The sequence below is a fragment of the Palaemon carinicauda genome, chromosome 1, assembly GCF_036898095.1.
Source record: "Palaemon carinicauda isolate YSFRI2023 chromosome 1, ASM3689809v2, whole genome shotgun sequence".
Classification (NCBI taxonomy): Eukaryota; Metazoa; Arthropoda; class Malacostraca; order Decapoda; family Palaemonidae; genus Palaemon; species Palaemon carinicauda.
In genome coordinates, this window is record NC_090725.1 from 296,478,193 (window position 1) to 296,490,943 (window position 12,751).

Consider the following 12,751-nt stretch of genomic DNA (forward strand, 5'->3'; position numbering starts at 1 on the left):
TCTTTCCATTTTCCCGTTAACACATATTACAGATAAATGAGGTTTATACCCGACTGTGATTCATGGAATAAAATGACAAGTGTTATAATTTTTGCTGAAGATCCCGTGAAGAAATTACTTTCTGTATTAAAGAATTCTAAAGCAAAATGTCATGCTGAAAGGAAGAACTTGTTTTACTCAAAGTTCCATTAAAACTTAGCTGATGAATTGGTCTCTCTACTCAGTAAAATCATTGATGAGACAAAATGCTACTGAGGAGCGAATCTCCCTATGTTGAGTAAAATCATTAGTGAGACACAATGCTACCGAGGAGTGAATCTCCCTATGTTGAGTAAAATCATTGATGAGACACAATGCTACTGAGGAGCGAATCTCCCTATGTTGAGTAAAATCATTGATGAGACAAATTGCTACTGAGGAACGAATCTCCCTATGTTGAGTAAAATCATTGATGAGACACAATGCTACTGAGGAGCGAATCTCCCTATGTTGAGTAAAATCATTGATGAGACAAATTGCTACTGAGGAACGAATCTCCCTATGTTGAGTAAAATCATGGATGAGACACAATGCTACTGAGGAACGAATCTCCCTATGTTGAGTAAAATCATGGATGAGACTCAATGCTACTGAGGAGCGAATCTCCCTATGTTGAGTAAAATCATTGATGAGACAAATTGCTACTGAGGAACGAATCTCCCTATGTTGAGTAAAATCATTGATGAGACAAAATGCTACCGAGGAGCGAATCTCCCTATGTCGAGTAAAATCATTGATGAGACAAAATGCTACCGGGGAGCGAATCTCCCTATGTCGAGTAAAATCATTGATGAGACAAAATGCTACCGGGGAGCGAATCTCCCTATGTCGAGTAAAATCATTGATGAGACAAAATGCTACCGGGGAGCGAATCTCCCTATGTCGAGTAAAATCATTGATGAGACAAATTGCTACTGAGGAGCGAATCTCCCTATGTTGAGTAAAATCATTGATGAGACACAATGCTACTGAGGAACGAATCTCCCTATGTTGAGCAGGCTGATAGAAGTCCCCATTTATTGTTTATATATGACAGATAGGAGGATAGACGTGAGAGAGGCAAGAGAGCGTGCTAGAAATAGGAATGAATGGCGAGCGATTGTGACGCAGTTCCGGTAGGCCCTGCTGCTGCCTCCGATGCCTTAGATGACCGCGGAGGTAGCAGCAGTAGGGGATTCAGCATTATGAAGCTTCATCTGTGGTGGATAATGTGGGAGGGTGGGCTGTGGCACCCTAGCAGTACCAGCTGAACTCGGTTGAGTCCCTTGTCAAGCTGGAGGAACGTAGAGAGTAGAGGTCCCCTTTTTTGTTTTGTTTCATTGTTGATGTCGGCTACCCCTCAAAATTGGGGGAAGTGCCTTGGTATTTGTATGTATGTGTGTATATGACAGATCTATTCTAAGGTTATTACTGTTCTTGAAATATATATTCATTACTCATTACTTCTCATGTAGTTCATTTTCTTATTTAATATCCTCACTGGACTATTTTTCCTTGTTGAAGCCTTGGGATTTATAGCATCCTGCTTTTCCAACTAGGGTTGTAGCTTGGCTATTAATAATGATAATATGGCACTTAGAATACCCATGAATCTCATTGATAAACGATTTTTATAAAATTCCATCATGTTTTGAGCTACGATTGTAAACTTCCTTAAAGAAAGACTATTAATTCTAAACTAAAGAAGGCCCCGAGAAACAGCCATGTTTGATTATATTGTCAGGTTAATATTTTAGGAAAATTCTGTGAAATAGATAAATCAGGCGTAGAAAATGCTCATGATTGATCATTTCTTTAGAGTGAGAGAGTCATAAACACATTCAGTTTACCACACTACTAAGAAATCCGAGATAACACGATAATGTGAATTCTTTACTAGCATAATTATTTATGCATTCAGGTACCCACATATCTGTATTAGAAAATAGGTTTGAAGCCCATGGTCATCTACATACTGAGCACGCATGTTGTTCCGCCCCCCACCCCCCCTCCTACTCGGCCCCCTTCCCTTGGATAAGTTCTCGATCTTCATAACCCCCCCCCCCCTTCCCTTCTCTTCCTTCGGTCTTCTCAAACGTTTGTAACAGCACCAAGTGGAGCGGATAAGAATTAGCACATTTATTTGAATGACGGCTCACCTAAGTCGGATCGTTGTTGCTGTGTCTGACTCCCTTCGTCTTGCACGAAAAAATATTGGTTTATTGATCAGTATTTTTTTTTTTTAGACTTCGACAAGTTTTTTTTTATCTGTACTTGGGGTTTTGGGACAAGATTTCTTTTCTTAAGAGGTAGAAGAGGTGGGAATGATTTCTTTTGTGTATAGGATTGGTGCTGTGATAAGAGATTTTCATTCTTGAACAGGTCTCGGTTTACGTTTCATTATTATTATTATTATTATTATTATTATTTCTTGCCAAGCTATAACCCTAGTTTGAAAGGTAGGATGCTACAATCCAAGGGCCCCCTTAGGAAAATAGCCCAGTGAGGAAAGGAACCAAGGAAAAGTAAAATATTTCAAGAACAAAAACATTGTTTTAAACATTTGTTGTGATTCGATTCCCAAGCTACCGCCCAACATCACATCCTCCTCTTAATGGCATTGGGCTAGTAATTTCATCCCTGCAGAATTTCTGAGTCACTGGAATACTGTATCCTTTAGATGCCATCCACTCCAAAAGGGAGGAATGCATTAAATGAAAAGAATATATCTGGGTATGAAGTTTCCAATGCCATACACTGCATTTGTCATTACAAAAAGAAAAAAAAAAATAGATATTAAAATTTTAGTTTCGTGTTTTGTCTGTATATGGGAAGGAGATGAAATGTATAAGAATGAAACTTTTGTACGGAATGAAATTTGAAGATTTATACATTTAGTGTAGGAAATGTGAAAGGAGAGTGCGCACACAAATCCGGATGATAAGAAATTATTATTATTATTATTACTATCCAAGCTATAACCCTAGTTGGAAAAGCAAGATGCTATAAGCCCAGGGGCTCCAACAGGGAAAAATAGCCCAGTGAGGAAAGGAAATAAGGAAATAAATAAATGAAGAGAACAAATTAACAATAAATCATTCTAAAATAAGTAACAACGTCAAAACAGACATGTCATATATAAACTATTAACAACATCAAAAACAAATATGTCATAAATAAACTATAAAAAGACTCATGTCCGCCTGGTCAACAAAAAAGCATTTGATCGAGTGTGGGCATATTGAAAAGTATAGAGCAAGGGAGGTGTAATGCTCATAGAATTTGGGAGACTCTTGCCACAAGTAAAAGATTACAGATAGCTTAGTTCTTGGAATGAATGGGTAAAAGTGATGGTGTCAAAATATTCTAGTAATATTAGGAAAACATGCAGTGGTCAGATATAGAGTTCTGAGAATAAGTGGGAGTGAGAGTTTTATGGCATAAGTTTAGGAATTATGTTTGTTGGATTATTTGGTTTCCAAAAAATGTATTTTTGTATACAATAAACTTGGAAAAGAAACAATGCGAATAAAAGAACTTCAAAAGTTCAAAGTTGTAGCAAAGGCTTTTTTGTTGACCAGGCGGACATGAGTCTTTTTATAGTTTATTTATGACATATTTGATTTTGATGTTGTTAATAGTTTATATATGACATGTCTGTTTTGACGTTGTTACTTATTTTAGAATGATTTATTGTTAATTTGTTCTCTTCGTTTATTTATTTCCTTATTTCCTTTCCTCACTGGGCTATTTTTCTCTGTTGGAGCCCCTGGGCTTATAGCATCTTGCTTTTCCAACTAGGGTTGTAGCTTGGATAGTAATAATAATAATAATAAAAGAGCTTTCTAGATATTGTTTGTAGTGTGACTGATGGTGTATGTAACCATTATTAAGTACAAAATAAGATAGATGGAAGGTTAAGTTGATGAAGAAAATATAAAAACTTATTGTAGTAAAAAAGTGAAGAGATTATAGAAATGGAAAGTGGATGGAGAAATGGCTTGGGTTAAGGACATGGAAATGGAAGTATATGAAAAGTTTGTAAAAGTTCATGTTGGGGTCATGAAGTCGGCATGGAGAAATTATAGTTAAGAGGAGTGGCGAGAGGTGATAAACATTGCGAGTGGTGATATGAGGAAAAAGAAATTGGATGAGGGAAAACAAACGTTATTTAAGATGAATTTGCAAGATAGGAGAGAAGATTGCATACATGAATATAGGAGGATGGATTAGATGGTAAAGAAGGAGAGAGTTACAGAGACTACATAAAAGTATTATGAAAATATATTGGGAGAGCAAAGACTTCACAGAGGATAGGAAATTGCTCTACAAGGGAGTAAGTGCAGAGAGAAATTTTAATAGCTAAGGACATCTTGTAATAGAATGTGCTAATGGAGGGGAGTTCTCAGAAAAGAAAACAGTCCTATATTTTAAGATATATTTAATTTGGAATACTGAGGAAGGATGGCATAATGGAAGGGGTTAATGTAATTTTGAGGTTGTTTGTGAAAATGAACGTTGAAATTATAAGACAATTGAGAAATTGATAAAAGAAAGCACATGCACAGGTTAATGGAAATACAATTGAGATTCTGAGGTATGGTAGTAAATATAGTAATAATTGGTTGACCAGGGTGTGTGAGGTATATACGAATGCGGGAAAGGTCATGAAAGAGTGTAGGAGAGGATTAGTTCCTTCTTTGTTCAAGGATAATTAAGATAGTGAAGACTAAGTATTATGAAGGCATTATGTTGCTTAGTATACTAGTGGATTTCTATGGTAACCTTTTGCTTGATAGAAAAAGAAAAATAGTAGAAGGAATAATATAGGGAAGAACAGGATGGGTTTTGACAAGGGAGATGAAGTAAGATCAAGTGTCTAATATGAGACAGAAGTTCTGTTTGGAATATGCAGATTTGAAAAAGCATATGAGAGATTTGACTGATACTTTTAGGTGGGTACTGAAGGTGTATTGTATGGGATGCCCACACGATTGCTACCCATAGCAGTTGACTAACAGCCAGATATATTTTTGACCACATTGTTTTACAGACACTATTGGTTAATCATGAAATTAACCAAAGTTGCTTTACTGGTTAATCAAGAAATTAGCCAAAGTTGCTTTATTGGTTTATCAAGAAATTAACCTAAAAGTTGCTTTATTGATTAATCAAGAAATTAACCAAAGTTGCTTTATTGGTTTATCAATAAATTAGCCTAAAAGTTGCTTTATTGATTAATCAAGAAATTAACCAAAGTTGCTTCATTGGTTTATCAAGAAATTAACCTAAAAGTTGCTTTATTGGTTAATCAAGAAATTAACCTAAAAGTTGCTTCATTGGTTAATCAAGAAATTAACCAAAGTTGCTTTATTGGTTTATCAAGAAATTAACCTAAAAGTTGCTTTATTGGTTAATCAAGAAATTAACCAAAGTTGCTTTATTGGTTAATCAAGAAATTAACCAAGGTTGCTTTATTGGGTAATCAAAAAATTAACCTAAAGGTTGCTTTATTGGTTTATCAAGAAATTAACCAAAAGGTTGCTTTATTGGTTAATCAAGAAATTAACTTAAAAGTTGCTTTACTGAGTAATCAAGAAATTAACCTAAATGTTGCTTTATTGATTAATCAAGAAATTAACCTCAAGAAATTAACCTAAAAGTTGCGTTATTGGTTTATCAAGAAATTAACCTAAGTTGCTTCGGGAATTGAACCACTAAAATCACGCAGGAGAGAGAGAGAGAGAGAGAGAGAGAGAGAGAGAGAGAGAGAGAGAGAGAGAGAGAGAGAGAGTGTCAGGCATCTCATCGGCCTTCTTTTGAGCTGTCACTATGAATTATCCCTTTGATATCGAAAAACCAGCATATTTGAGAAGTGGCCATCGTATCATTACCCGGGTCAAATACCTCCCGAAATCGTCCTGGAGCAAATAAGGTGTTATGGCTAACAACCCCAGTCCATCATACGTCTTAACTACAGATGTCCCAGACAAGACAGGGAAAGGTGCAGGTCGGATCATCGATACCTTGTCATTAATCGGGGTGGGAGAGAGAGAGAGAGAGAGAGAGAGAGAGAGAGAGAGAGAGAGAGAGAGGTCTCTCTCTCTCTCTCTCTCTCTACACTATTGGTTGATAGAGAGGCACTGACTATTTCCAGATCTCTCTCTCTCTCTCTCTCTCTCTCTCTCTCCCTATATATATATATATATATATATATATATATATATATATATATATATATATATATTTATATATATCTATATATGCACACACGCACACACTATTGGTTGATAGAGACACTGACCATTTCCAGATCTCTCTCTCTCTCTCTCTCTCTCTCTCTCTCTCTCTCTCTCTCTCTCTCTATATATATATATATATATATATATATATATATATATATATATATATATATATATATATATATATATATATATATATATATATATATTATATATATATATACATACACACACACCACACACACACACACACACTATTGGTTGATAGAGCACTGACCATTTCCAGATCTCTCTCTCTCTCTCTCTCTCTCTCTCTCTCTCTCTCTCTCTCTCTCTCTCTCTCTCTATCAGCCAATCGTATGTCTCGGAATGGGATACCTTAAAAATGAGTTTTCGGTCGGACATGACAGCGCGCATGAAAAAAGGCTCGTGTGCAATCATTCACAATGGGTCTCCCTAGGTGCGTTCAAGAAGGTTATAACCTCCTTGGGTGCGTTCATACTGATGTCCATTTGTCTCCGTCGAGCGCCACCGGCGCCACCTGTCGAGAAAGATGAGTAACTACGTAGCCCTCACTACGCGCGCGTGTCATTTGTTTGATCGGATTATTCATTCGTCTTATGGATAGATGCCTTGATTTGCAATGGTAAATCATACGTTGCTGCTTAATCAGCTGAGTTTATTTTCCGTTCGTATTTAATTGAGTCTCATCGTTCTTTAATAGGACAGATGCATATCGTATCCTAGGCTAATCCAGATAGAGGTCGCTTTTGGGTGAAGTGTGGCATCTGGCTATACCAGATGTGGATGAAACTTCCTAAGCGTGATAATAATAATAATAATAATAACAATAATAATAATAATAATTATTATTATTATTATTATTATTATTACTAGCTAAGCTACAACCCTAGTTGGAAAAGCAGGATGCTATAAACCCAGGGGCTCCTACGGGAAAAAATTGCCCAGTAAGGAAAGGAAATAAGGAAATAAATAAACTATATGAAAAGTAACGAACAATTAAATAAGGTATTTTGAGAACAGTAATAACATAAAAAACAGATCTTTCATATATAAACTATAAAAATGCTTACGTCAACCTGTTCAACATCAAAACCTTTAAGTTTGAACTTTTGATGTGGTACCGATTCAGCCACCTGATTAAGATCTTTCCACAACATGTGCAAACTCACGATTCAGCTATCATGGTGGAGATGGGTTCATTTCAAGTCTATGAACAGATTCCTGAATTCGACAGGAATATGTACGGGGACATGTCATGAACTTTTATCTCTCTTGATGGCTCAGTCGGTAGAGTCTTCGCAGGCATGGTTTCCGGCCGAACAGGTGGGGGTTCGAATCTCTGATTGGCCAGAAGCTGTTACCATAAAATGAATTCCGAGTGGATATATATTCCCAAGATAGAATTCGGTATTAAATGCCATTCGTGGGTGATATTTACATTGACTGAAATCACGTGTGCTAGTGATATATATATATATATATATATATATATATATATATATATATATATATATATATATATATATATATATATATATATATATATACATACATATCTTTTGCCACAGGTATAAATGATATTATAAAGCTTTCACTAAAATAGCCAGCTAATGTTGACACCTGGTGAAGGTTTTTCTCTGAATTTGTAGCAAATTTAAGTTAGAAATAATTGAACTCGTAAAAAGTCCGCATGGAATGAACTCAAATTCTTATTTCTTTGATCGGATCTTTCCACATGCGTTTATAAAAGGGTTCCTAACAAACGTTTGTAAAAGGGTTACCAAACAATCGTTTGTAAAAGTTTCCCCTATCAAACATTTGTAAAAGGGTTACTTAACAAAAGTTTGTAAAAGTTTTCCCTATCAAACGTTTGTAAAGAGTTACCAAACAAACGCTTGTAAAAGGGTTACCAGACAAACTTTTTTAAAAGGGTTACCAAACAAACGTTTATAAAAGGGTTACCAAACAAACGTTTATAAAAGGGTTCCCAAACAAATGTTTGTAAAAGGGTTACCAAACAAACGCTTGTAAAAGGGTTACCAAATAAACGTTTTTAAAAGGGTTACCAAACAAATGTTTATAAAAGGGTTACCAAACAAACGTTTATAAAAGGGTTACTAAACAAACGTTTATAAAAGGGTTCCCAAACAAACGTTTGTAAAAGGGTTACCAAGCAAACGTTTATAAGAGGGTTCCCAAGCAAACGTTTGTAAAAGGGTTCTCAAATAAACGTTCGTTAAAGGGTTCCCACATAAACTTGTAAAAGGGTTCCGAAACAAACTATTGTAAAATGGTTCCCAAACAAACGTTTGTAAAAGGGTTCTCAAATAAACGTTCGTAAAAGGGTTCCCACATAAACTTGTAAAAGGGTTCCGAAACAAACTATTGTAAAATGGTTCCCAAACAAACGTTTGTAAAAGGGTTCCTAAACAAACGTTTGTAAAAGGGTTACCAAACAAACAGGGTTAATAGGGTACTTACTAAAGTTAATTATCTATGGGTTGTGCTGGATTTGTTTGTATCATGTAAAAAATATTTGCTGGAAATTCGGGCCGAATAGTCCTTACTTTCATAGTTGTGTGGCAAAAATTATTAGCTCGCTAGTCAGATTTTTATTTTCACAGAACCATCAATAAATTATTTTGAAACACCGTTAGATGTACGAAAGTTACCTTTAGTTTTATGAATGTTTTTCTGTGGTGTTCAAGTACAGTATATATTTCGGAAGTTTTCAAGTCATTGTTAGTTGAATTGAGTACCTCGAGAGGTTTGTGTAATGTAACTTTTAATGTGAAAATGTATCTGGAATTTTTAGGTTAATGATAAAAAACCACTCGTGAAAATGTATCTGGAATTTCTTGGTTAATAATGAAAAACCACTTGGCTACGAATTCTCTCTCTCTCTCTCTCTCTCTCTCTCTCTCTCTCTCTCTCTCTATATATATATATATATATATATATTATATATATATATTATATATATATATAGAGAGAGAGAGAGAGAGAGAGAGAGAGAGAGAGAGAGATAATTAACTTTAGCAAGTACCCTATTAACCATGTTTGTTTGGTAACCCTTTTAGAAACGTTTGTCTGGTAACCCTATATATATATATATATATATATATTATATCGCATCCCTTATCTGTAGATTTCCATCATGTAAGATGACCTATTGACAATACCAAGAATTATGGTTATGAGCGTTTAATGCTTTAGTAAATGATCGTCGTAACCTTGTTTTTACCTTCTTCCTGTCAAGCGATGCCGTCTGGCACAACCTTGCAAGAAATTTGCATACAAAGGGTGAGCCAGACATGCTGGGGGAATGCAAGCATTGTTTTTGGACCCTCTTTATAATTCCACCAGAATTTGTACAGCTGTCAGGGCGAAGAGTAAGGTTTTGCTAATCGTAATTCCGTGGCAAGTTTTACAGCCGTCAATTGATGGAGAAAATGATAGCGTAGTTTAATTCCATGAGGCTTTTTTTTATACGTGTTAAATCAAAATGATAAATAGATTATCACGCAATTATTATTATTATTATTATTATTATTATTATTATTATTATTAATTGCTAAGCTACAACCATAGTTGGAAAAGCAGATGCCATAAGCCTAGGGGCCCCAACAGGGAAAATAGCCCAGTGAGGAAAGGAAACAAGAAAAAATAAAACATTTTAAGAACAGCAACAACATCTAAACAAATATTTCCTATATAAACTATAAAAACTTTAACAAAACAAGAGGAAGAGAAATTAGATATAATAGTGTGCCTGAGTGTACCCTCAAGCAAGAGAATGAATTAGTTTATGATTGCACTATAAGGAATATTGTATTAGTGTAACCGAGCCGTCGAAATATTTAGATATATGCACTCACATTCAACCCTTCCCATCTCTCCTCCTCTACTAACTACAACGCGCTGGTTCGACGAATATATATATATATATATATATATATACTGTATATATATATATATATATATATATCTTTCTTTCCGGTCACACTCATTGGCATTGCCAGACGTATAACCACGTTCTTCGATGAGGGGGAATGGGATGGAAGGATTGAATGTGTTTGTGTGTGTGTGTCCATATCTACATATTCAGCCTTCATTTTTGACGTGTCGCGTACACTAGTCTTGGAATATATAATAGATAAATGTTGAGACAATAAAAATCTCCATGGATCTATTTTTTTCACTTTTGCTTAATGTTAATTATGACAAGTCCTGCGTTGGTGGAAACGACGAGCTATTTTCAACGTAGAGTGAGTTTTAAGGTTTAAAGGCTGATCATGAATGGCAAAGGCAAGGGACAGTGACATTGCCCTATCAGGCAGGACAATGCCCTAGAGACTGACCATGTATCATATGATCAGCGCCCAAGCCCCTCTCTACCCAAGCTTGGACCAGGGAGGGCCAGGCAATGGCTGCTGATGACTCAACAGATAGACCTATAGGCTCCCCCAACCCCCCCCCCACCTCAGCTCACAAGGATGGTAAGGTTGCAGACACTAATGGCACTAACGAGACTGAGCGGGACTCGAACCCCCGACTGGAAAACACCACGCAGAGAAAGTACTTCTCACTAGAAGTAGACTTTATCGAAAAGGATTTTCTTAGAATCTCCCTTTATCAGCTCATCATGCCACTCCCCCCCCCCCCTCCCTCCCCGTTCCCTTGACAAGCAAGCATCGGCTGTAAACGTCAAGGGAAGAAAGTCGGAGATTTATTTTCTTGTTGCAATGTCATCTTTTAGGTCAAGCAGTAAATTCACTTTCAAGATTGAGATAAGGAGTTTTTTTGTTTTGTTTTTATTTCTGTTGTTTGGTTCAATTTTCATTTTACTTACATTTAGATATTTTACTGATTATTTTATATATAGTTTGCTTAGGCCATTCCTACTATTTTTTTTTATAGAAATGTTATCGATAATAATATGGTAAATTAATGAAATAATGTTCAGTGACAAAATTGCGTATTCATTTTAGCTTTTAATAAGTCGATCTAACTCGTATATACTGCCTAGTATACATACACACACACACACACACATATATATATATATATATATATATATATATAATATATATATATATATATATATATATATATATATATATGTGTATATATATACATATATATAAACACATATATATACAGTGGAACCTCTACATACGAATTTAATCCGTTCCAGAACCAACTTCGGATGTAGAAATTGATCGGATGTCGAAACGAATTTTCCCATAAGAATACATTGAAATAGGATTAATCCGTGGTTGAGCCCAAAAACCTATGATAACTTCTTAATAAACTACTACACATAATTTTCCCATGAGAATAATGAACACTAAATTAGATAATAGACATGTAAATAAGAAGAATAGACATGTAAATAAGAAGAATTAGCAAAAAATGATAAATAAGAAACGGGTTTTTAGCGTCACTTTACCTTAGAAACTCCAGCGCAGGTGTTGTTCGTCTTCGCTACGCAGAGAGGAGAGAGGAGACGGACGGACGGCGAGGAGGTAGAGAGGTTAACTACGATAAACGTAACACTACCGTAACTTATTCTAACTTACACTAAGTGAACTTTAACATAACTTAGCTTATTTTTTTTTTATTTTTATATTTTATTTTTTTTTTACATTTTCTTTTTTTCTTTTTGATGATTACGTAATTTTAATCACTATCACTTACATTTAAAATTGACTGAATTTCTTTTGCTTCACTCTTTTCCGTTTTCTGTGTTTCACTTTCTTCCTCTTCACTCTTTGCCGTTTTCTTCGGTTCACTTACATCCTCTTCATCGCGAGTTCGCTTCGCAGTTTTTTTAAAGAAAGCATCGATAGATAATTGCTTCGTACGGCTTTTCAGAATGTTTCGAAAGTGCGTTAGGCAAACATCATCGAATTGAGAAACTACACGACAAACCTGCAATTTCTTTGGATGGTATTTGTCGATGAAGTCGACCACGTCTTGATATTTTCCTAACACCTCTTTTATTTGCGCTGAACCTAACACATGTTCTACCTCCTCGCTCTCTTCCTCGTCATCACTCATGTGCTCCGACATAGCATGGAGTTCCTTGAGCTCATCCGTCGTCAGTTCGTCGTGATGTTCGGCGACGAGTTCCGTAACGTCATCTGCGTCGACCTCCAGACCCATGGACTTGCCAAGGGAGACGATTTCCTCTACGGCTTCCGCTGCACCGACCACGGGATCAGGTTCGGGGTCAAAACCCTCGAAATCTCGGGGAGAAACTGCATCAGGCCACAGCTTCTTCCATGCAGAATTGAGGGTCCGTCGAGTTAATCCCACCCAAGCCTGATCAATGATCTTTAAGCAGTGCACGATATTGAAGTGGCCCCTCCAAAATTCACGCAAAGTTAAGTTGGTGCTTTGCGTGACATTAAAGCACTGCTTGAATAAGTGCTTGGTGTACAGCTTCTTAAAATTAGAGATGA

At 35.9% G+C, this 12,751-nt stretch overlaps 1 protein-coding gene across 1 annotated transcript; it reads right to left on the reverse strand.

The window, feature by feature from the left end:
- Positions 1-216: 216 nt before the first annotated feature.
- On the reverse strand, positions 217-7,441 carry LOC137639799 (uncharacterized). The gene is made up of 2 exons (XM_068372044.1): positions 7,355-7,441; positions 217-1,038 (listed from the first exon to the last, which is right to left on the reverse strand). Exons 1-2 carry the CDS (start codon positions 7,439-7,441, stop codon positions 217-219), a joined length of 909 nt encoding a protein of 302 aa, XP_068228145.1.
- Between the last annotated feature and the right edge of the window lie 5,310 nt (positions 7,442-12,751).

Bases quoted from the DNA above. Each gene is read 5' to 3' on its own strand.
- LOC137639799 (XM_068372044.1), bottom strand. From the start codon at position 7,441: ATGTTGTGGAAAGATCTTAATCAGGTGGCTGAATCGGTACCACATCAA. The intron at 1,039-7,354 runs GTAAGCATTTTT...GACTTCTATCAG, and splicing joins TTGATGTTGAACAGGTTGAC to CCTGCTCAACATAGGGAGAT.